Source organism: Myxine glutinosa, chromosome 11, assembly GCF_964187855.1.
Source record: "Myxine glutinosa chromosome 11, kmMyxGlut1.1, whole genome shotgun sequence".
In the NCBI taxonomy this organism is placed as follows: domain Eukaryota; kingdom Metazoa; phylum Chordata; class Myxini; order Myxiniformes; family Myxinidae; genus Myxine; species Myxine glutinosa.
Genome location: NC_136271.1, coordinates 44,324,463 through 44,350,272, shown reverse-complemented (window position 1 = coordinate 44,350,272; position 25,810 = coordinate 44,324,463). Strand labels below are relative to the sequence as shown.

General features: G+C 41.8%; 2 protein-coding genes across 3 annotated transcripts in view; both read right to left on the bottom strand.

Moving 5' to 3' along the window:
- The window catches only part of LOC137436621 (thioredoxin-related transmembrane protein 1), a 36,429-nt gene extending 35,625 nt beyond the window's left edge, over positions 1 to 804 (bottom strand). For both annotated transcript variants that reach the window (XM_068130573.2, XM_068130574.2), the window contains exon 1: positions 521 to 804. In XM_068130573.2, coding sequence (XP_067986674.1) covers positions 521 to 675 — 155 coding nt within the window. In that variant the 5' untranslated portion in view covers positions 676 to 804. The remainder of the gene's footprint in view (positions 1 to 520) is intronic.
- Positions 805 to 2,536: 1,732 nt separating this feature from the next.
- The window catches only part of STYX (serine/threonine/tyrosine interacting protein), a 72,432-nt gene continuing 49,158 nt past the window's right edge, over positions 2,537 to 25,810 (bottom strand). Inside the window, exons 9-12 of the mRNA XM_068130576.2 lie at positions 20,777 to 20,827; positions 20,491 to 20,563; positions 16,764 to 16,857; positions 2,537 to 11,803 (exon numbers count right to left, since the gene is read on the bottom strand). Of these exons, the coding sequence (XP_067986677.1) occupies positions 11,739 to 11,803; positions 16,764 to 16,857; positions 20,491 to 20,563; positions 20,777 to 20,827 (283 nt within the window). The 3' untranslated portion in view covers positions 2,537 to 11,738. The remainder of the gene's footprint in view (positions 11,804 to 16,763; positions 16,858 to 20,490; positions 20,564 to 20,776; positions 20,828 to 25,810) is intronic.

Sequence of the window (25,810 nt, the reverse complement as noted above, 5' to 3'; positions counted from 1 at the left end):
GGCGGAGGTGTATTCTCTCCACTGTGTGCCGTTCTAGTCCTGACTGCAAACCTCTTGACTGGTGATGAGCAGGGCAGAGACAATGTGTTTGCGCAACAGGTGACCCTTTAAGTGCTAACAGGTGTTGAGCCTCAGTCCACGACTCCATAGTGATCTTCACCCAATATCTCTGGAACCGAATTGGGCTGAAACTTATTATACAGGACCCTAAAAGGATGACGTGACATATTAGAGGAAAATCGGAGGAGGTGACATGTTAAATCATCGTTTACATTGGTCCACAGCATCTATCACGTGATCTCGTCCATACAAACAACATGGAGCATCCAACCTTAAGCATCCACTCCACGTCCACGCTCATCTCCAACAAATCCTTTTTATCCACAATCCTAAAGTCCATGTGCAAACCCTCATCAACACCTATCAAATTGTCCCAGCAAGCACCCCTTAATCCTCCACACGCCACTCCAAACAAAACCCCAAAACACCGACGTCAACTCCCTCTCGCCACTTCACTTACAACTCCACCATCCACTCTCCACGAAGGATTGCGGTCCAGTTCTGATCCGTCAGGGTAACCACGCTGTGCCGTTCCGCTCGGCCTGGTGTAATCGCTAGAACTAGAAGAATCGCCAAAATACCCAGAAGAACCATGTGGCGACATTGTAACCTCATGGTTGACACTGAGGGAGTGAGGGGAGTTTAAAACGAAGTACCCTCTGAATGTATCTCTGAAATGCCGCCTGAATGGAAGTCACTTCCGCTTTCGAACAGATATCGAAGCAATATTACTTTTAGACATTTCAACCGCCCCCAGGGCGTCATGAACCGCATAATGTCACATTGAGCACTTGGGATACTGCCCTGAAGGCGACATGACAAGTTTAAAGTTCACTTCTCTGCGCGCGAAGTTGATTTTGCTTTAAACATGTTTTATTTGAAACTCTGTGTCATGTACAATGCATGACATGACATATGAGTCGATCCAAGTTATTGCCTTATCCAACCTAATGTAATAACCCATGACAAGTTACTAATATTGAAATAGGATATGATGAATCTCAATAAATGTCACAACATGAAGGCGGCGCACGAAATAATGGCGATTCAAAGGTTTTAATGTTTATGGAAGATTGAAGCGACCATCTCGTCTGATGAGTGATGATGATGTGAATGAGTGTAATCCCTCCTTGGAGGTCGCGGCTATGCGACTTTATCACTCTCTACACTCCTTTATTCCAAGAATCCTCTCTCTGGACGCACACCTCTTTCATGTCCTTCACTACTTCCTTCCACCAAGATTTTGATCTGCCTCTTCTCCTGACAACTTCATTCATACCAAAGGCCTGCCGATGTAAATCGACCTCCTCCCTCCCGACCACATCCACCTCCTCCCTCCTCAACACATCCACATCCTCCTCTCCCCGACCACGCCGAACTCCTCTCCCCTGACCACATCCACCTGCTCCCTCCAGATCACAACCACCACCTCCCCCACGACCACGCCTACCCCCTCTCCCCTGACCACATCCACCTCCTCCCTCCTCAACACATCCACCTCCTCCCTCAACACATCCACCTCCTCTCCCCTGACCACATCCACCTCCTCCCTCCAGATCACATCAACCTCCTCCCTCCCAAACACATCCACCTCCTTCCTCCAGAACAAAGGTTAACGGTCAAAGTCTGTAATACTAATAGGTCTATAACTTGAGAACGCCTAAAGGAATCCAATTCAAACTTGGTACAGGTAGGTATAGTGATGTAAAGATTAACTGATTCGATTTTGGGGTCTTCTTTGGATGTAAAGATTAACGAGTCTTCTCTCTACAAGAAACTTGGTAATGAACACACCCCAGTCACCATTAAAATGCATTTTCATTTGGACAATTTGATCTCCAACAAACTGTCCTTATTCATGGTGAAGTCAAACGTGTCCATTCACGTTCTCACATTGGAACACCAAGCCGATCATTATGTCCTCTATATATTTGTAATCGAAGACAGCCGTTCATATGTGACATACGCAAACAACCTGGGAATATATTGTAGAAGCTGCTACCCAGACAGCAATCACACCCTGGGATAGCAAGCAGTGTAACCTGGTATCAAGCGATATCAAATCAGACCAGATTACTCGCTGTGCAGTTTAGACAAACTTTTAGAAGTTGTTAATGGTACCATAACTCGCCTACTCTTCCTCAAAAGACACCGTGGGATCTTTAACGTCCACCAAACAGTGCTGGTAGAGAGTCCTCCAACTTAATAAGGTCCACAAGATGGACGACACCCACATCGATGTCTCAGCCTGTATGCGAAACACCAGCACTAGAGTTTATAGCTGAGCAAGGAGATTGGAACCCAGGACAGATAACTCGAATAAAAATGTGCATACCTCTAAACTATCCGATCAGCCCAGACAAGTTAGTACTGCCATAATGAAGGAAAGATGGAATGCTTTACTCTCCAATGTTAAAAGAAGAAAGAGGAGAGTTTTATTAAACATGTTCATTAAAGGACACACTAAAAAGCGAGGTTGTTTCAAAAGAAGTGTATTTCACAAAATGTATGAGAAAAATAAGAAAAAAGAAAGAAAGCAACAAAGTACTTTATGTCTCACATTTCATTGCATTTGACTGAACTTCCCAAGCACTCATCAAATGTTGAAGTCCGGAACTCCACCTGCAAACATATTCAGGTGGGAGTTTCAATTTTGATCCTAAATTTTCAATTCAAGAGTCAACATCGAAACAACTTTGCATCAGTTTGAAAAAATTTGACAAAACCCTCAACAATGGATATCGGATCTCGCAGAAGTTAAACTATTGTCCTGTCACATACGATTAACACTGCAGGATGACAGATAGCCGGTTGTCTTACTCCAAGGCAGTCAAGCCGAAAATTGGCAGTACTTTTTTTTGGCACGCATGGGATGGGACCAAAGTTCTTACCTGCATGGATGAAAGCCACACGGGTTTATTCTTGAAACCCACAAACATAGAAACACGACACAACAAATGAAATGTACAATAATGGATTTAATGAAATTAAATCACGGAAATAAAATTAATGGTGAGGTAAATCTATAATGCTAACTCGAGGGACCCTCCACACTGACACAAATACGGACAAGGGGAAAGATAAAAGAAAAATAAATGTTCTTAGTTGGCCGACACTCAGCTCCGGCCTCAACGAGGACTTTTGGACGCTTGGTGGTCGTTGAACTGGTCCGGTCGGTCGGCGAAATGACCGAGCATCGAAGCTTCCACAATGGTGCCGGTCAACCATGCGAGCACCCATAGCCACGAAGCGGTAGCAAGACGTCCTCCTCTCTCACTCCTCGCCAGAAAGCACAGCACGGCCACAGCCCCCCGCCCCCTCGAAGAGCGACTGCCCGCCACCATGCCAGCACCAGTGAGAGAGAGAGACCAATTCTTCTTCCTCTGCTCTCAAAGTCTCTCTAGTTCTGACGTCACCTTGACCAATCATACACCTCACGGCCTTCTTGACCGCCCACTGATTCTCTGCCTCTACTGGGCGGAGCCTTTTTTCTTAGGCAGTTGGTGGGGCAGAGTTAATTGTCTACCGTCGGCATTTATGCTAGTAGTTGTGGTTTAATGGACCTTGGTTCTTCTGGCCGTCTTGTCGGTTAAGGTGGTTAAGGTTAAGTTCGTGGTTAAAGTGGCCCGATTGCAAGGTTGGTCGAGTGAATGTAAAAACATATGGGAATATCACAGGAGGCAATTACATACTGGGAATTATCCTTAAACCCTATTTAACTAACACAAAACCACCCTCCGTGTGGTGACACGTAAACACTTTTAAGCTGCTTATGTACATCAAAATGTCTCCTACGCGTCCACGGTCCATGCTAATACTACACAATCCTATCTCCACTGTGGTATTTCATCCTCTACCCCCACAAACATAATAGTATGTTTGAACAATTAGGGCCTGTTGCTATCAAAGAATGTTATGTTGTCATCAAGTTGCGAAAAATAATCGAAAAGTCTGAAAGACCACAGGTGGGATGGACGGACAGACAGAGAGCAAACCTATAGTCCCCTCCGGTGAAACCGGTAGGGGACTTATAATCTAGGAACAGTGAAGTTGGAAACAGATTTTTCCAAATCCCCTGTTTTTCAGTCATGATGAGAGAGGCAGATGGAGGTCTGAACCTCGACTCCCCTTACTCCCTTTTATTTATCTTTATTTTTTTTTTACAAAATAATTATACCTTCTTTTACAAAATAATTTAATGCACTTTTATTCAGGGAGTATGGCCAAGGATGTCCAGTTATAGATAAACACATACAGTGTTGGCTGTGGCTTTTTTATACAATTCCTATTTATTTATACAATTATCAAGGCTCACGGCCGAGAAGAATGTCAGCAGGCAAATGGACACAAAACACAACATGGAGTGAAGGGTGAACAAGTAGGACAAGACCGTACAGGTGGATCAGAGCACAAGAGGAGGAATTGCTAGTGAAGGTTGCAAACAGTCTCAGCGGGTGTGGTTAAGCTCGGAAGTAGAAATGGGGGTGATCATGAGGTGGCGGTGGGTAGAAGACTTGGAATCCTGGAGGTAATAGCTCGAGACAGTATACACAGGAAGACAGTTTCACAGGTGAGAGAAGGGGGTGATGAATGAATTGAGGTGACCATGGTTTATGCTTTTGGATGGTGACAAGGGACGGGTTTCTATTAGAATGCGTATGACCTGGAGTGGCAGTGGTTTGGCAGAGAGCTGAGAGGACCGGAAAAAGACCAGAATAGAGCTCATTAGAAAACTGCAAGGCCACCTACCTGCTTGTGGTGAGCAAGTAGCATACATAACCTGAGACTTAGTATACCTTGCTGAGAGATGCCAAAGACACTGAGTGCCTTGGATTCAATGTCCTGAAGAACTAACTAGCAGCACCAGTCCATAAGTGAGCCATATTCCATGACATCTAGAATAAAGGCCTTGTATGTCAATGTAAGCTAAGGATGAGAAAGGAAAAACGATACCCTGCAGAGATCATTTATAGGAGGCCAGTTTAGACAGGGATCTGTCTAAGAGAAGGAATCACTCATCGTGACATCCAGGAGCTCCAGAGATCATACCACTCCCACGGCTGACCACATAAATAAATTTAGGCAAATGTTAACCGTGCCTCATGCGGGGACAAAGTGCGAAAATAGGTGTTTCTTGCAACAAAATACATGCTCCAGTTAGACGTCCAATCGCTTGGTTTCTTGAGATCAGCAGAGAGGAATGCTGTTGCAGGATTTCAGGGTCAATCAGGGAGATCTTCCTGCACAGAGTAGAGTCATTTGAAAAGTGCTCCAATGGATTTGTTTTTCCGGTTACAAAGAGGGGTCAATGATATCCATGAAGAACATTATTGGTTTCAGAATGCTACTTTGAAACGAGTCTCTTGAGGTAGAGCATAATAAAGAACTCCATACAAAACACCTTGCTGCTTGTGAGCACATCGGATAAATGAAAGCATTATAAGGAGGGAACTCTGGACACCATTAGCGGACATTTTGGAAATCAGGGTGAGACGCCAAACAGAATCAATTGCATAAGTTGTCCAGTCAGATAGCCATGATCTTGTTTGAGATTGAGGGTAGCCATCAAACTTTCTTTCGTGTCGCTTCACTTTTCCCAGCCACTGAAAAACACAGGCTCTGGCACAGGAGTTGAGAACCTTCAAATCATCCGGTCCGCAAGGCTCTGGTAAGAGAGGGCAATTCAGGAGATGCTCCATTGCTTGAAAAGAGTCTCAACAGTCGCAATCGGTAGGGCAATTTTGATTGTATCCCCTGCAGTAGCACTCCAGTCCTGAGGAGGTTGAGACACAGCCATGTTGGTATGATGGGTACAAGAGGAAGGAATAGGGGCCTTCACCTTTTCTTAACATGGATCTTGTTTATCGTGACCCCATCCTACAGGAGTAAAGTATCCAATGAAGATCATGTTCCAAAGATAGACTTGATTACCTGCCATCAAGTTTTGATATACTGTGAGGTACCTGCAAGTTCAGATCTCAGGTAGGTGTGATGTCTGAGAAGGGAAACACAATACTGGAGTTGGTTTCACAAGAGGAAAAGGCAAGCCACTTTCTGGTAATTATCCAACTGGATGAATAATTGTACCCGGAGCAAGATATTGGACATGATAGCTGGAGGTATGAAAGTATGAACTGATAAAGTAGAGAGAGAGAGAGAGAGAGAGAGTAGTTTTGAGAGAAACAAGCCCAAGGTACTGCATATATCCAGGTATGAAGATATACTGCAGGATAAACTAATCACCCGGACACTTCCAGACATGGCAACACCATGGTGATTCCCTGAAGACCATGACAGGGAAAACATTTCGAAAGCACAGAAACTGAAATGCCAAAGGGAGCTGAGGAACAGCATGAAGTATTAAAGAGGAAGTTGGACAAGATCAAATGAAGTAAACAGTAGGAGCCATGAAAGGAAATACGAGTTGGGAATCCAACAAAATAGGTTAGGCCTGATTTTTCAAAGTAACCATAGACAAGGAAGAGATAAATGGGAAGGGGAGTAGAGGGAGGGCGGCATTAGAAGGGAGTCAAACATGGCTGGTAAAGGCTCATACACAGACTTATCACAGTTGGGAGGATGGCAGGCCACACACACAAACAAGACATTGTCCGTGAGAGAGAGAGAGCTGTTCCAGAGATACTCCGTAGGGATTTAGGGGACAGGGAGGGGCAAGGATTATAGGAATGGGAGCGTTTGATAAACAGCAACACAGGCACCAGCACGAGAACTGGATTTGTCAAAGTGGTACAAGGGATAACCATTGAAGGTGGCGAGCGTCTGGAATGGCCTGTGAAAACAAAATGTTTTCTGTCAAACAGACAGCATCTCGGGATGAAGCGTCAACCTGTAATGGATTACTTAGACATGTGGATGCCCCCACATCCTTCAGATCTCCCAGCCGAAAGCTTTTTGTGTGTCCATTTTTGAAACTTTTACAAATGGAATTTATTTCAATGTTACCTCATTTACAAAGTTTCTGTTCATTGTAAGATTAAATTTTTCAAAAAGGTGATAGTGAACAATTTGGTTAGGCAAACAAGCTACTCATTTACAATGCATACATCATGCAGAACTCTACCAAGTTTCTAAGTAATCAGTAAATCTTTTAGACAAGGCAGTAATTCATAGCTGGAAGTTAGTTTTTAATAATCCAATAAATTTGTGGCTGATTTCATATACTTATTGATGTTCCCTATTATGGCTTGCAAGTAACACTTCTGAGCAGACACTGAACAAAAACCATGGGCACGACAAATACAGAATCTTGCAACAATTTCTTGGAGCATTAAATAATAGGTCTTCAATTTGTTCTGAACCCTCCATGGTTGCATCTTTTTTTCCTTTTTTTTGTATACAAGATCGAGGCTCGTGTAAGAGCTAACATTAATCACAAAAAGACAAACTGACACATAAAACATAAGATAAAGGGACCGGGAGACAAGATGGGGTGGGAGAGGGAAGCACACAAGTATAACATTTGAGAGCAGGGACATCAAGAGATCTGTGGGAGGGAGAGGGCTTGGGGGAGGAGGCACGGGAAGGGGGGAAGGGGGTGGGAGAGGTATAAAACACATGGACACTACTCGGACTTCCAGGAAAGAAGTCGGAATTTAAAAAAAAGTGGATCTGGGGTGAATTAACGGGGGTAGAAAAGATCAAGGTTTTAGATGGGGGAAGACAAGAGATGGTGGCAAACAGCTGTTTTAAAGACCTGGAGGGAGGAGTGGGATTGAATATAGTGAGGGAGTTTGTTCCAGAGGTGGGAGAAAAGAGGAATGAAAGGGTGAAGGTGAATAGAGAGTCTTGATTTTGGCAGTTTAACCAAAATTTACATTTTTTTGTTTAAGAGACAATTTGTTTAAGAGAAATTTTGGCAGGTTAAGACAGTTGCAGGCAGATCCTGTGCAACCTGTAGGAATATTTGGGGGACAGAGCACAGACAGAGCTGGGGGAGCTAGGCCGGAGAGGAGTCGGTAGAAGACAGAAAGACCACCAACCTGCCTGTGGTGAGTGAGTGAAAGGCCCTCGGAGTTAGCTTCATCGCGGGAGATTCCAGTGATTCTGAACGCGTTGGTTTCAACAGCGTGAAGCCGAGCTAGGTGTGAGGAAGGAGCACCGGTCCAGAGGAGGGAACAGTATTCCATCGAGCTGCAGATGAAAGTCTTGTATGTGGTGAGGAGCTCAGGTGTGCCAAGGAAGGACCGCACGACAGAGAATGCCCATTGCCCAGTCGGCGACTGGCTTTGGAGGCCAGCTTGGAAATGTGGTTTTCCCAGGAAAGATCATGGCAGATAGTGAGACCCAAAAGCTTGAGTGACAGAATTTCTTGGAGAGGATTATTCAGAAAGTAGATGGAAGGGTTTTCCAGACGGTCTTTTCAGAAAGACATAGTAAGAGTGTGAGATTTGTCAGGATTGAAAGACATGTTCCACTTGTTTGCCCAGTCTGATTTTGTCCAGGTCTGCAGAGAGTGAGGAGGCTGCAGACTGCCGATCTGAGGGATGAGGTATGGAGCGGCAGAAAGTGGAGTCATCAGCAAAGAGATAGAGAGAATTTTCCAGAGAATCGGAGAGATCATTGATGAAGACCAAAAAAGCACAGGCCCAGAACACTGCCCTGAGGAATTCCAGCCTGAACAGGAAGGGGAGATGAGAGAAATCAATTCAGGGCCACACGTTGACTGCGACCGGAAAGGAAGTCCGCAAGCCATGCATGGACATTTCCATGGATACCATAGGAGGAGAGTTTGGTGAGCAGAGCGGGGTGCCAGACCGTATCAAAGGCACGTGATATGTCAAGGGAGACAGCTCTGATTTCCTGTTTGGCATTGAGGACCTCCATCCATTGTTGAGACAGCAGAAGCAGCATGTCCAGAGTAGAATGACTTGGTCTGAATCCAAATTGATGATCCGAGATCAAGCCATTGGAGAAGAGGAAGGATTTGATGTCAGAAGTGATGATTAATTCCATGACATTACTGATTATTGGGAGCAAGCTGATTGGTCTGTAGTTGCAAGGATCTGTTTTTGCACCTTTTTGTGTAAAGCAGTAATGTTGGCTGATTTCCAAGCTGATGGCAGATGACCTTGAGCAAAAGAGAGGGTGAAGAGAACAGAGAGAGGGTGAGATAGAGCGGAAGAGCAGGATTTTAGGACCCGTGGGCTGATGCCGTCTGGTTCAGTTGCAGAATCAGAGTCGAGGTTTGACAAAAACTTCTCCACCTTGTCAGGAGAGAAGGACACAGAGCCCTGGAGCAGTTGGGTTCGACTGGGAAAGGTGGGTACAGAGAGAGAGATGGGTTCGGGACACAATATGCTGAGGCAAACACAGAGTTGAGGCATTCGGCTTTTTCACGTGCGGAGTCAGCTGTGTAGCCGTTTGAGGTAAGGGAGGGGATGGAAGGGGAACAAACACCAGAAACAGATTTGACCAGATGCCACCAAGATTTGGAGGATACATATACAGTATATACATATACACACATACATATACACATACATATATACACACACACACACATATACACATATAGACACACACATATACATATATACACACACACACATTATATATATATGTATATGTACATACATAGACACACTAGGGTGGTCCAAAAATTTGAAGATTGGATTTCCATTTCTCCACAAGCCTGCCCCTATTCCTATTGAAGAAAGTAGTTTGTGGTGAAAACTTGAGCTTGATTGGACAATATTTAGAGGTTGCTCAAAATGTTGACAAATTTTAATGAATAATAAGATACAGAATTTTTAGCATCATACATCAATTCATGGATAATTATCTATTTTCAATTACTCAAATTATTTATTATTGTTGGCTTGCACTTGTCTTCAATGGTATGACCAAGAGATTGTGCAAAAGCACTGGCCACAAACATAGCACGCCGATCTGAGAGATTTACTCTGTCCAGAGTTGCCACTATTGCTGGAGTGATCACCTTGATGAGAGCCTTTTTCGCCTGTTTGGCAGAAGATGGACTTTGGAGTTTGAATTAATTGTCCCCTGAATCGGAGCTTTCAATCTCAGACTCATCATCATCATCAACCACAGCCGATGTTGATGAAACAGATTGCATTGCTGTTCGAGTCTCCGCAGCATGTTTCTTCTTTCTTTTATCTTCATTCTCAAGCCTGATACGCTTTCTGTTCTCCTTCACTGCCAGAGTGTTGTCCACAGATCCCATACGTGAACTTGAGGGATCCTCACGCTGCATGATAAGGAATGCGTTGTCTTCTTCATTCGTCATTTTCTCAAGCGCATCATTTGGTGAGATATCGAAGAGGGATTGAAGATCATCTTTGAACATCTGCTCCTTCACTCCATAGTTTTCGAATGTCTTGGTTCTATTTTTCTTCACCAGTTTGTAGGCATCATACAACTTCAAAAGTTGGCACTCACAGGAATCTACTCTCTGCACTGGAATTCGTGCTTTCTCCCAGTATGCACACACAGCTTGTACACTAAGTTTGGCACTTTCACGAACTGTATGGTTTTCTTGTATGTGATGGTACACCATTTTCTGCAATGTGTGTCCTTTGGTTGGTAGTCCCCCACATATTATTTCCTTTTCAGACTTGCCCAGCAACCAAACTGTGGAAGAGCTGCGAGTTTCTGCCATCTGAAAAAAACAGGATAAATTTAAAATGTTATTTTTTGAGCAACCTCTAAATAAGTTCCAATTGACCTCATATTTGGTTCATATGATCTTTATAAACATAGAAACAAGGGCAGCCTTGTGGAGCATGGATTTTTAATAGTATTAAATATTATATCTGTGGATATATCTGTGGACCACCCTAATACACACACATATACACATATACATATATACATACACATATACATATATACACACACATATACATATATACACACACATATACATATATACACACACACACACACATAAACATACACACACACACACACACACACACACACACACACACACACACACACACACACACACATATATGTCCTTTTGTAACTCCAAATAACAGTGACCAAAAAAGCAACAATACTCTCAATCGCCTTGATGCCAAATTACCACTTACATATCGTACTTTTAAAATCTTAAATTAAAACCTCCGATTAAATAATGCACAGTACTTCATGTCAATTTCAATTAAATTCCCTCACCTGTTTGAGGAGAATGAAAATTCATTTGCATCACGAGAAAGGAAAGCAAAAAATCAAATGATGGCATTGATTTACACTTTAATTAATCTATGAAGAAACGCAAGTTTCTTGCTTCTGCAAAAGAAGAGATACCCTTTTTATTACTACTGCACTTAACAAATGTAAACACTGGAAATCTGCACTCTTGAGTTGATGCATCATGTTTAGATCCTCTTGTTTCACTATTTGACTCCATAATCAAAGCCGAAATGCACAACAAATGTCTCCTTGCTTTGAAGCTGCATGCTCTTCAAGTGACAGGACGATGAAGAAAGAAGAAAGCCGTACATCATAGTTCAACCATCACTTCGTTGTCTCATCATGAATGACACCTGGGGAAGTTTCATCAAATGCCAAAAATGGGATGGTAGTACGACGGTGGTGGTAAGTCGTCAAAGAAATAAAAAATGAAGGTGCAGTGCTAAACAAGGCTGCTGACACACAGGTGCGGTGTTCGTCGGCGTTCGTTCCTGCAGCCGTCACCTGTCCTTCACATCCAGGCAAACGTCTTCCACATCGTCGTCGTCCTCATGCGTCCTCTTCCCTGTAAAAATAAACAAATAACCGAAACAAGGAAGTACATAAATAAATAAATAAACATCCCATAAACCACAATTCCATTGCTTTGCAACAAGAAGGTTTCAAAACGTTTTGCGACACAATTAGGATAATTATTTGGTTAAACATGAGAACAGCTTTTCATAAGAGCGATTTAAGGCTCGTGGTGTAACTTGTATATGAATCACATGCAGGACACGGACATTTTGGCATTTTACATGAATTATAAGGAGATTACGATACAATGGACGAATCGACATAGGATATTGCTTGGAACCTGGAATCACTGCATCACTAGTCACAGATTAAAAATTTTGGTATACATAGTCGAGGCTCGTGGAAGAGCTAGTACAAAGAACAGATCAGGAGGCAACAAGACAAAAGGAACAGTAGAGGGAGGGGGGAAACATCAACAGCAAAGTTGAAGGTCAAGACAGAGGGAGAATTGGACAATCAATGGATGTGGGGAGGAATGAAGGGCAGAAGAGGCTGCATGAGGTGGACAAGATGGATACAGCAGGAGGGAAAAACTGGAAATTTGGAAGGAGGAGGGATTGCGGTGGGGTGGTGGGGAAGTTAAAGAGGGGAGAAAAGATCATGGTTTTGGATTGGGGACGATCTGAGATGGTGGTGAACAGCTGTCTTGAAGACCTGGAGGGAAGAAACAGATTGAAGAGAATGTGGAAGTTGGTTCCACAGGTGGGGAAAAGAGGAACAAATGAGTGGAGGTGAGCAGTGATCCTGGATTTAGGTAGTTTCACCAGAAGGGGGTTGGTGGTGGACTGTGCGTGCCCTGCGGAAACCTGGAGGGGACAAATCACGGAAAGAGGAGAGGTTGCAAGACCAGAAAACCAGAGGTACAAGACAAAGACCACCCACCTGTCTGCGATGACGAAATGATAGGCCCAAAGACTCGGCTTCATCGCAAAAGATCATCCCATTTTTCATCCATCGCAGAAGATCATCCCATTTTTCATCCATCGCAGAAGATCATCCCATTTTTCATCCATCGCAGAACATCCCAAAAAGAAAATGTGTTTTTCAAATGAAAAATCCAATATAATTACGCCACCTTTCCTTGAAAATGAAGAACTACATTTCCTACACACAGACAGTCAGGCCTTTGCTCGTAGCTCAATGAAGTGCCGCTCTCCCCTTTGAGCTCTGGCATTCCCGCTTCACATTTGTCTCTCCTGGATTCTGTGCAATCTAAAGCTCTCATAATTGGCATCTCCGTGACGAGGCAAACATACACGGCCTGCTCTCATGTTGCAGCCAAATCATTCGCCTCTATTTATTGTTTTGATTGTGGAAAGAAGGGAGAGATGCCGACAGCTTAGGCTAGAATTGTGATTAGTGACGTTTAAGTGTCTCACGTATTAAATACCGGTTCGATTGTGAGAAAAACCAGCATCTTTATTGGATTTTCTTTTATCTCTGAGTTGCACCACCATTTTTGCACACCTTTCCCGAAGGCAGCATGGTGTCGTCACATGATCCGGATGTTCCCGATATTGGAGGCTCCACCTTCATGGCTGACAATCAAAGGAGATGTCCTACAAAAACTATTTTGCAATGTAAATGGTTGCTTTGGTGAACTCCTTATGGAAAGTAAATTGTTATTATGAACCACATTGTGTTGGGAAGGAATGAACGGAGGAGTCGGAGAGAGAGTCTTTGGCTCGAAGACGACGTGCCACCATTTTCCCCCTGTCTCCCCTGTGAGGATTATAGCAATTGAGAGATCAGTCAGAAAGGTGTTGTGATGCTCCCATGTGTGCCTGGGCTGGAGGATCGCTGAAGGATGGAATTGTTGGCCCCCTGCGTTACAGCCAAGAAAAGACCATAAAACTGCAAGCCAACAAGGCCTGAACTAGAATCCTTATTTTTTCTATTCAATTTACCTCATTGTTGCTTCCTTTTTATTTGTCATTTTCAACACCCACCTCACCTCCCTTAGTTAGACGTAAAAATGTGTCAACGTGTAGGCCTTCGTCAGATAGATCTGTGGCCTGTGTGTGTGTTAGGTGGATAGGGTTATTTCATGGAAGTGACATGTGTATTTATTTTTCCAATGCTGCTTGTGAATCATTATTTCATTAAAGCTTGTATAAGGAAGCCATTGTTGCCACTGAACTCGTACCACGGCACAGACCTCCTGCATGTAAGAAACTGGCCCGAATGCATAAAAGGAGCACGTCGCAAGATACCAAAGGGTGTCTCTGGCCCTTTCTTCCCCTGCAAAATTGTGCAGGCTTTCAATACCGCTCAGTCAGCTTGCGGGCTTCATCCCAGTGGGCTGGACAGGACCTAGGGTCCTTACATCCCCTCTCCCGCCCCCCCCACCCCCCTCCACAAGTGGGGCTATGGACTGTATATGACCCGGGGTTGCTGGTGCCACCCCTCTCGTAACAGCATTTTATCAGCTCTCCTCCAATCCTGCTCCCTTTTCAGCCTTCCGACGCTCTCCAGCATCTACGGGACACACAAGTCCTTCCGGTAACCCCTCCTGATTAATCTCTCACAATCCAGACATACTGATCACAACTTTATTCTTCTTTTCTCCTGTTTGTGGAACTGCCTTTCTGAGGATGTTCAATTAAACCTTGCCCTCCAAGACTTCAACTTGGCAGCATACCACCATGTCATGTTATCCCCCTTCCTACCCATTATCTTTTCTTACCTCCATTAACTGTACATAACCCTAACCATTTTGGTTTATTCCCCTAATCTCTCCTCGTTACCCCGCTCGTTACATACATCTGCGGTCCCACTGTCAGGATACAACAAGTGTTTTTTGCTTTTTCCTTTTGGAAGTAAATGCTGATAACAGTATACCTGTCTCTTCTGACAATATGAGCGTATGGGATAAAAACTTCTCTTTTGCTCTGACAAAGGGCCAACACTCAAAACCATCAGCCACGCCTGACTTCCCACAATTCAATTTCACTAATGATTGAGTGTGGCCCAGGGGTAGATGAACAGAGACTATCTGCTACTCATACTTCCAGGTACCACATTATTTATATATATATATCTCTATATCTATCTATATCTATCTATCTATATCTATCTATCTATCTATATCTATCTATCTATCTATATCGATCTATCTATCTATATCTATCTATATCTATCTATATCTATCTATATCTATCTATCGATCTATATCTATCTATATCTATCTATTGATCTATATCTATCTATCTATCTATCTATATCTATCTATCTATATCTATCTATATCTATCTATATCTATCTATATCTATCTATCTATCTATATATCTATATCTATCTATCTATCGATCTATATCTATCTATCTATCTATCGATCTATATATCTATCTATCTATCTATCTCTATCTATCTATCTATCTATCTATATCTATCTATCTATATCTATCTATATCTATCTATATCTATCTATCTATATATCTATATCTATCTATCTATCTATCGATCTATATATCTATATATCTATCTATCTATCTATATCTACATATCTATATCTATCTATCTATCTATCTATATCTATATATCTATATCTATCTATCTATATATCTATATCTATCTATATCTATCTATCTATCTATACCTATCTATATATATCTATCCATCTCTATCTCTATCTCTATCTCTCTCTCTCTCTCTCTCTCTCTCTCTCTCTCTCTCTCTCTCTCTCTCTCTCTCTCTCTCTCTCTCTCTCTCTCTCATTGCACGTTGTTACATTTCTAATTTTTGAATGGTGTTATGGTAACACCTTACCTTTTGAAATTGCAGGATTTAAAAAAACAACTAAAAAGCATTTGAAAATGCAAAACCCGTCCGTGTCAGCTTTGTACTTAGACTTCTTCTTCTTTTTCTGTATGCTAAACATGACAAAAACAGCTAAAAAAAAATACAAAATGAAAGTTGACGATTTTATGCAGCTTTGACCTTTTGATCTAAACAAAACCCAATCAGATTCTAGCATTTGATTGGTGATTCAGTGATGCAATATGCAAATTCTTTAAATTTCAGGTCAACAACAGGCAAACAACAGGCATTTTAAGGCCATTTTCCCTGCTAGAGCGGGGGTTACCCTTGCGGGCCCCATGACAAGATCAATTGGATGAAAATTGATGATTTTATGTGATGCTGACATTTGAACAAGTCATAAATTTGTCTTCTTCATATTCTCATAATAAAGCATTGTTGAAAATTTGATGACAAAACTCGAATGGTAAATTAAAATTACAGGTTAATTGGATGAAAATGGATGATTTTATGTGATGCTGACATTTTGATCTTTGAACAAAATGATTAATTTGTCTTTTTTTTGTATACTAAGTTGAGGCTCATTTAAGAGCAAACACATACAACATATAATAAAGGGAGCGGGAGACAAGAGGGGGAGAGAGAGGGAAGCACAACAACTGTAGGGAACAGGGACATCGGGAGATCTGTGGAAGGGAGAGGGTTGGGTGGGGTATACGGGATAAACACGATGGACACTACAAGGACTTTCAGGAAAGAAAACGGAATTTGAAAAAAGTGGATTTGGGGTGTATTAACTGCGGTAGAAAAGATCAAGGTTTTGGATGGGGCAATTCTCATAATTAGATTAAATTCATAAAAGTCTTCTCCATATTCTCATAATTCAACTTTGCTGAAGATTTGATGACAAAAGCTCAAATGGTAAAACGTTATGGCCCAGACAGACACACACAAGTGATCGAAAACCCCCGTCTCCTGCGCCAACGAGCATTGGCATTTCTCAATGAACTAAAGTACAAACGCAAATCACCAGCACAGAATGTGCATCGACATGACATACGTGCAGAACTTTATGATATTTAACATGGTAGCACTTCAGCACTTTTAATGTGCAATGCAAATGCAATATACATACTCAGATTTCACCAAACTCTGTAACAGCATCAAGCAGAACAAGAAGACATACGTACGGGCGATAGATCCTGTGGATTGTGGTGTGCGCGGCATGTCCTGAGCTGCCAGTTTCTGGATGGTGAGGCGTGCCAGATATATTGCTTCATACTCCTGCATGGTGGTGGTGCGGGGCAGGTGAGTCTTAGGCTAAAAAAACATGGATATGCACCAGCAACAAACTACTCAAATTTTTGCCACTATTCAACACGTTAATAATTCTGTAAGCTTGGTGTTGGCTTAGCGGTTAGGGTGCCGACTTGGGATCCTAGGATCGAATCCCGGTCGATCGCTGAATTACCGCCAGGGGGGCTGACTCAGCCTGTCATCCTTCTGAGGTCAGCAAATTGAGTACCAGCTCACTGGTAATTCCCTGTGTGTTGCAAGAGGCGACCAACAGGGTTGGTGGCAGGCAGGGCATCCGGCCATATAACATTGCTTCAAAAAGGGGACCACGGTTCTCGAAAAAGGCCAACCCCTGCTCTGCGGGGAAAATGGCCTCTGAAGGTGGTTCTTTTTTCTTCTATTCAACAAATTAAAAACTGGTATTAGAATATAGTCATAAATCTTATGAACCATTTCCTGAATTAAATTTATAAAGTGAAGGTGGACCCCAAAATAACCGACCAACTGCTTGTCTGATGGTGGACTGAACATTTTGCACTTGCACGTCTACTGCCTCATGCTTGCACGAGTCGGTTCAAAGAGAGACCGAAGGTGGAGAATGGAGAGATAATTTAAACGGGCACGACCCAGCAACAGTCTAGAGATTTGTGGATCTCAGCGGTTTGGAGAGATTGACCAAATGATGGAATTGCAGCGGTTATATAATCAAGAAAGGGAAGAGTATTGTGAGGGCAGTAGTTGTGCCATGCTTTAAGATTTGATTCACACGGCAGCTGCAGGAACAGTGACTTATGCTCGATCCTGCAAGAGCTCAAAGCGGTGATTGTTATCAGTTTGCATTTCCCGTCTCTCTTCACAAGTCTGTAGCCTGACTGCGCCATTTTGTATACTGCCGACGTTCTCAGTGCTTTACCACCTGTCCCCACTGTGATGTGTCTGCGGTTGACGATCTCAAGACTCTTTCGTCCATATGGACTAAACCTCGTTTTTCTCAGCAACCACATGTCCAATTGAGACGAAACTTTCAGGGTAGGAGTGACACCCATGCAGAATGTTTTTTTGATAATTGTGACGCCATAGGTCATGTGGTATGGCAGCCATCTTGGATTAAACGTGAATAATTAAAAACTTATTTCTCAGAAACCGCTGAATGGAAAAATTTGAAACTTGGCACATTGTGTTTATCAGTACTCCCAATGGGGAACAAAAGCATGATAATAATGACATCATAGGTGAAGTGTTATACCAGCCAAAAAATGTTTTAATCAAACCTTATCCTAAAAATCTGAAATTGCATGCACATGATCTATCACCCATTTGTACTGAAATATTAAATTTATGACATCATAGGTAACATGGTTTGGCAGCCATATTGGATTTAACCTAAAAGCTTATAAAAACATCTTCTCCAAAACCACCAAATCGATTGACTGGAAACTTTACGTGTGTCACTGACTCGACTTGGCGATTAAAAGATGATCACGAAAACATCATTGGTCACATGGTGTGGCAGCCATATTGGATTGAAGGAAAATATTAAATAATTATATCTCTGAAACCGCTTACCCTATCAATGCTAAATTTGACAAATATCATCTAACACCATTGTTGCATATAGTTTGAAAATGATGACAACATAGGTCATGTGGTTTGGCAGCCATCTTGGATAGAAAAACGAACGTTATCCAATCCACATGAAACTTCACAAACGTGATCCCCTACCCATACGTATGCAGCATGTACATTTTTAAAAGTCATATGTCATGTGGTGTGGCAGCCACATTAGCTTGAAAGCCAATATTTTTTTAAAATCCCTTCTCTGAAACCCCTTCACTGATCGATGTGAAACCTGTCATGGCTGGTGAAAATGTGATACTTGAAAACAGATGGCGATTTAAATCAAACTAGTTTATTTTTAGGACAGTGAATGAAGGCATCTACCCACTGTAGGACTATGCGGAGGCATATTGGTGACAATTTTGTATAGCGCGTTGTAGGACTATGTGGAGGCATATTGATGACACAGTCGAATTGCTCTAGTTTAAAAAAAAAAAAAGAAACATCCAAATCAAATATTTGATTAACACATGTTGGTTGCAGCAGAATATTTTTGATTGTCACACCAGCAACGGATTAGGTCTATATAAGGAATAGCAAACAGAAATTAAACTGTACAAGTTTGTAATAAAACACTGGAGAATTGAGATAAACAGAACCGGTTTAGATAATTTTACTGTGCTGCTGCACTTTATGAAACATCCACAAAGCTAAACAAACTGAACAACCCCTGTATTTGAGCAAATAAAAGAAAACGGTGCATTTTTGGCCAAACAGGCATGCTAATAGATTTCATTTCTAAGAATGATACTTCAATCTCATTCTTCCCTCCAGGTCTTCACGACAGCTGTTCACCACCATACGAGATCGTTCCCAATCCAAAACCAAGATCTTTTCTATCCTTGTTAACTCTCACCCATCCCCCACCCCAATCCCTCCTCCTCACAACTTTCCAGTTTTCCCTCCTTGGAGTTTCCTTCTGCATCCATCTTGTCCACCCCGTGCATCCTTTCCTGCCCCCCCCCCCCCCCCACCCCCCATTCCTCCCCACACTCATTGTTTGTCCAAGTCTGCCTCTATCTTTAGGCTATCAGCTAGGGGGGTCAACCGGTACCAAATTGAGGGAGTAAGGCTAATAATGATTTTTGACAAGGTTTTTACCTCTAGAATAAGAAAATATGTGATAGCAAATTCAACGATGTAGCTAAATGTGTGTTATCACCCATTGATACATTTCAATGGGTGAAATGTATCAATTCATTGATACATTTCCACTATGTCGAAAATACGTGGTGGTGCGATACTTTTTTCCATGTGTATACTTGCAAATCTACTGAATGCCAGTTATTTTCGTGCATATTTTGTGCATAAAGTTGTTGCTATGATGGCAGCCATTTTGTGAAATTGGGCGCCATATTGGATTCTATCTTCTTGGATTAAAGTTCAGATGATGTATTTCATAATTTAAGAGAGTTGTAAAGTCTTAAACATCTCAAAACGCAATGCTATTTGTTACAAATTCCTACAAGAATATGAAACATGGTGTTTTTAATAGAAAAACATGCATTTTGGCGACCATTTTGAAAATGAGGTGATAACACCCATTTAGCTACATGGTTGAATTTGCTATCACATATTTTCATATTCTAGGGGTAAAGACCTATCCAAAAATCAATATTAGGCTTACTCCCTCATTTTGGTACCAATGGACCCTATTTTGGGGGTCTGGCTGATGGCCTACTTGGCCTTCAACTCTGCTGTTGGTGATTCTCCCTATCTCAACAGTTCCTTTAGTCCTGTTATGTCCTACCTTATCTGTTCAGTGAACTAGTACTAGATCTTCCATGAGCCTCGACTATGTATACAAAAATATATATATTTAAAAACAACATGCAAGATCAACTTCTAATCATAATTAAAAACTGTGCTGGAATAATATACCAATATCTATTTTGTTCCTGTATGTACAATGTACATAGAGGTTGCACTGAAGCATACTTACAAGTGCAACGTACATGCACACACACACACACCTGGCATCGCAAGCCAAAGAACAGTTCTCACCTGGAGCTGATTGACGAAGCCAGCATTAGGATTAATGCAAAACCGCCTCTGTTGTAGGTACAGGAAAGCCTCTCTGATAAAAGCAAGGCAAATAAACAACTTGGCAAAACATAATCATTAATTTATCCATACAAATGCAAACTGAATAGTGCGAGTTGATCTCAGTGACACCATACAGAGGAAGGAAAACGTTACATGTTAGTGTGAATGATAATTATTGTAGCATGTGAATGTGTACAAGCAGGCCCTCATATTCCTAAGTGTGCAGGCAATGCTATTAAAATACCTGTATTTCAAACCAAAGGTCTCCATTATATACGCGACCACAAGAGCTGCACTGCAAAAAAAAAAAATCATCTTATCTGGAGTCAGACCCAGAAACACAAGAGGTGATCAAATCCACCACATAAGCATTCCTCTATATATAAACAATCATATATATATATATATACAATCTCTAGATAATGTCAACAATACTAGGATTGCTGTACTGTGAGATTGCGGAAGCCTTATAATGAAAGAACTAGCGGAGCCTACCCGTCGCTTCGTTGATGGACCAATTAGTCGTCCTGTTTGCCAAAATTAATTTACCTGTGCGAAGAGTGCTTTAACCTCAGCGTTGCCCAGGAAAAAAGAGAATTGGAATACCCTCTGCCACCAACAGGTGGCGCTACACAGTACACATTTACATACATAACTCCTCCCCGCCCTTCCCTCTGCACCCCACACCTTTGCATGAGGCCACGGCCATATAGCCTATGCTACCCCCCCCCCCCACCCCCCACACACAATGTTGTATTTGTGACCTTAAAAGATGTGGCCATGCATAGAACACAAACAAACAAAGAGAGAGAGATTTTTGCCTTTTATTGATATAGATGGAAAATAAAATAACTGTTTTCCCATTGATTACAAACCAGGAAGTTCTCGGCACTGCAAATTACCGTATTTTTTGGCCTAATAGTCAATGGGGGGGGGGGGGGGGGGGGTACACGTCAAATTGGCTAATTTCCCCATTTTTCTTTACTTCATTTATAGATAAGTCGATTTGGAGTACAACACAATGCTCAATTAACTGCGATAGTAAAATGCATTCAGAACAATAGAGGTGTTAATTTCTCCCCGACACAACACATCACTTCTGGTACTTCTTTTCAAATAAATAGCCTCGTGCGGATCTGACGGTTATATCCCCCACGGTTTGAGAATATTTTAAAATAAATTACCTGAATTTGAGGCGAAACCCCCCGTTTCAGCCTCTTATAGGGGTCGGATCTGGATGGGGAGCACAACCCGATGAGACCTTACTGTTCTGATGTATCCTACCAAATTTGGTCCATAATCTGTCATGTAGTTTGTGAGAAAAATACGTTTTATTGAATAAGAGGTCTTAGAGGAGGGAGCACGTGGCCCCCTTTTCAGGGGAGATACGGCCATAGGGAGCACAACTTAAGGTTAGGGCATGGTCCTGATGCCCCATGGTGAGTTTGGTCAGGATCTGTCTGGAGGTTTCTGAGAAGATTTTTGAATGGAATACCAATATTTGCGGCAAAGCCCCCCTTTTATCTCCTTCATAGCGGGTGCATCCAGATGGGGAGTACAACCCCATGAGACCTTGCTGTCCTGATGCATTGCAACAAATTTAGTCCATCATCGGTCAGATAGTTTGTGAAGAGAAGATGTTTCAGTCAAATGTTAACAACGGAGAAATTCAGAAATAACCTAACAAGTGCATTTAGTATTTAAAACAAGCGACAGAATCATTATCAGCACTGGCTCATAGCACATTACATTTTGTCACAATTCACTACCCCTTAATAAACATTAACATGTGACACTTATTGTAATACAAGCACTCAATGTTTGTCGACCTAGCTTTGCAGCTGCAATTAGCCGTCTTGATTTTCTTGGTAGTCCACAACGTATCCTTTGCTTTACACCAGTCCCAGACACATTGTTCACCCAATCCGCAAACGTCCCGGACAATTTATTATGTGTAGTACAGTGTGCAACATTTTAAAGATGAGATTTCAAAGTACTCTTCTTCTCAACACAAGATTTGGCAACTATCGGAGACGCCTCTTCGTGGTAGATGTACCCCCCCTCCCCCACCCAACGCAAGTTGGGAGCCAAATCTTCCACATTCCTCCTTGCTGCCCTGGTTCGTGAGGGCAGTGGGTCATGGTCAGAGTGCCGATCGGCCCCTATAGACCGGCCCTTTCCCTCTCTAACTCTATCGTGGCCCTGACTTTGTGAACTTTGTGACACCATCCTGGATATGGGGGATCTCTGGGTCGCTACTGGGAGATGGAGTGGCTGTCTTCGTGCAGCGGGCTTGTTTGAGGCAACTATTTGGGGCTATACAGCAACAACAACAACACAAGATTCATCCTCGTACAAATACCTTATATACCGGGGTATAAGACACACTTTTTTATTGGAAAAAAGACAAAAGTTGGGGGTGCGTCCTATACACGGGGAGAGAAAAAAACTCGGCTTCAAAACAAGTCAATTTTCCAATACATTTACGAAAAAAAGTATTTTACGAAAAGCGATCTCGGTTGCACGTTTTCCCCGTTGCGTCATGCACAATTGCACCGACATGCAGGGCCGCCATTGCTGCTCGTCCGCCCCGGATGCCAAGCGGGTTTTGTACCATTACGTACTTTCTATGGATTTGCCGCTCAAAGCAATGCCGCTTCCGGAATGTGAATAGAACGGCTTTTCCCGCTCTGAAAAGCCACATCGGTCTTTTATTTTGAAGGTCTTTTATGTTATGACTGCAATTGCGTAGCAATCCGAAATTATAGGGCAAATTACCGTAAACGTCAGCTAAGACGGAAACGTTCGGACGGTACCGAAGATGATATAATCTGGCATGAGGGAGCTTCCAGTGGCGGCGACAGCGACAACGAGGGCGATGGTGACCTGTACTACCCAGACGAGGACTTGCATGCCGTCTTCGAAGAGGAGAGCGACGATGAGGATTTCCTTGGCTTTAGCTGAGAAGCCCATCACACACTCAAACGGCCCTTTGCAGGGCCACAACTCCACAATAAAGAATGTTTTAATAATCTCTCTACTCTCTCCTTTCTTCTAAGAAGCAAAGAAGCTCCCGCGATTGCATGCACAACTGGACACTGACGCGTGTGTAACAGAATGCTGACTACATATAGCTAAATATTATACACCGCACCTTTCCTATGCCATCTCCAGGCATTGCAAATCGTCATTGCTGGGCACCGAAGGGGGCTCGGCAGTGACGCACGCTGAAAGGGAGTACTCAGTTTTCACTCTGGTTGTTGTACACCGCACCTTTCCTAAGCCATCTCCAGGCATTGCAAAACGTCATTGCCGGGCACTAAAGGGAGCTCGGCTGTGACGCACGCTGAAAGGGAGTACTCAGTTTTCACTCTGGTTGTTTTCTTTCTTGTTTGTTTTCTTGTTGTACACCGCTCCTTTCCGATGCCATCTCCAGGCGTTGCATAACGTCATTGCTGGGCACCGAAGGGGGCTCGGCAGTGATGCACGCTGAAAGAGAGTTCTCAGTTTTCACTCTGGTTGTTTTCTTGCTTTCTTGTTTGTTTGTTTGTTTGTCCGGGCGATATCTCAGCCATCCTTTGAGCTAGGAAGCTGAAATTTTGGCACAATAGTGAGCAAGTCATTTAACAAAAACAAAAACAAAAAACAAAAAACAAAAAAATCAGTCATTGTCAAAAAAATTTGTTTTTTGATTAATCAATTAATTGAGGAGTTATTTAATTATTAGCGATTAATTAAGTACTTATTTAGTTAATCAAATTTCCTTTCTCTTCTGACCATCAACTCAGGCACCTTTTGAGTTAGGAAGCTGATATTTGGACATGCCAATGACCAGGTGATTTGGCTGCAAAGGCTATTTTTGATTTATTAATTAATCAATTAATCAATTAATTGATTAATTATTTAATTATTCGATTAATGACTAAAAATTTTTTTTTTTAAGTTACAGATTCTGATGAAATGGTGGTGGTTTATGTGTTCTGTGACCGAATTGATTAATAATTTTATTTTTCCATGATTATTATTTATTTATTTTCATTATTAATCATTTATTTATTTCCTTTCTCATTTGGCCAATATCTCAGGCACCTTTTGAGCTGGGAAGCTAATATTTGGACATGACAGTGACCAAGTGATGTGGCTATCAAGGATATTTTTGATTTATTGATTAATCATTTAATCGATTAATTATTTATTGATTAATCGATTAATTATTTCTTGATGAATCAATTAGTTAATGTTTTTTTTTTTAATGACTTATTTAATTAAATTTCGAAAAGATACATCTTCGGATGAAACACGAGTGGTTTAGTTATGCTATTAGCCAATTGATTAAGAAAATATTTTGTGATAATCTTTTATTGATTTTAATTATACAATTAATTAATAAATTAGCGTACACCTCTCCCTCCCAAAGCATGCCTCTATGAGCTGCACTGCGGTATTGCCGGGCGCCGGAGGCACCCCGGCAATGCCGCGCTGTAGGATATTTAATTATTTGGCATGGGGGCGGTGTACTTTGAATGTATCTGTACTTGTTATTTATTTATTTTCATTATTAATCATTTATTTATCTTCTTTCTCATTTGGCCAATATCTCAGGCACCATTTGAGCTCGGAAGCTAATATTTGGACATGACAGTGACCAAGTGATGTGGCTATCAAGGATATTTTTGATTTATTGATTAATCAATTAATCGATTAATTATTTATTGATTAATCGATTAATTATTTATTGATTAATCAATTAATTATTTAATTTTTTATTAATGACTTATTTAATTAAATTTCTAAAAGATACATCTTCGGATGAAGCACTAGTGGTTTAGTTATGCTATTAGCCAATTGATGAAGAAAATATTTTGTGATAATCTTTTATTGATTTTAATTATACGATTAATCAATCAATTAGGGTACACCTCTCCCTCCCAATGCAGCCTCAATGAGCTGCACTGCGGCAATGCCGCGCTGCAGGATATTTAATTATTTGGCATGGGGGCGGTGTACTTTGAATGTATCTGTACTTGTTTTGAGGATTTCTTTTCCTTTCAAAATGTTCATTTTGTGCTACTTAAAGTTTGTGTACAAATGCATAGATTGACGCTACTGTAATCTGAAAATGAATGATTTTTTTTTTTTTTTTGAGGGTGGAAGTTGGGGGTGCGTATTATACACCGGTATATACGGTATTCATATTTCCCTGGCGCTCTGATCACACCATCTGGTTGATTTATTACCGTATTTTGATTTTGCACCATCTCGCACCTCGGTGACGACA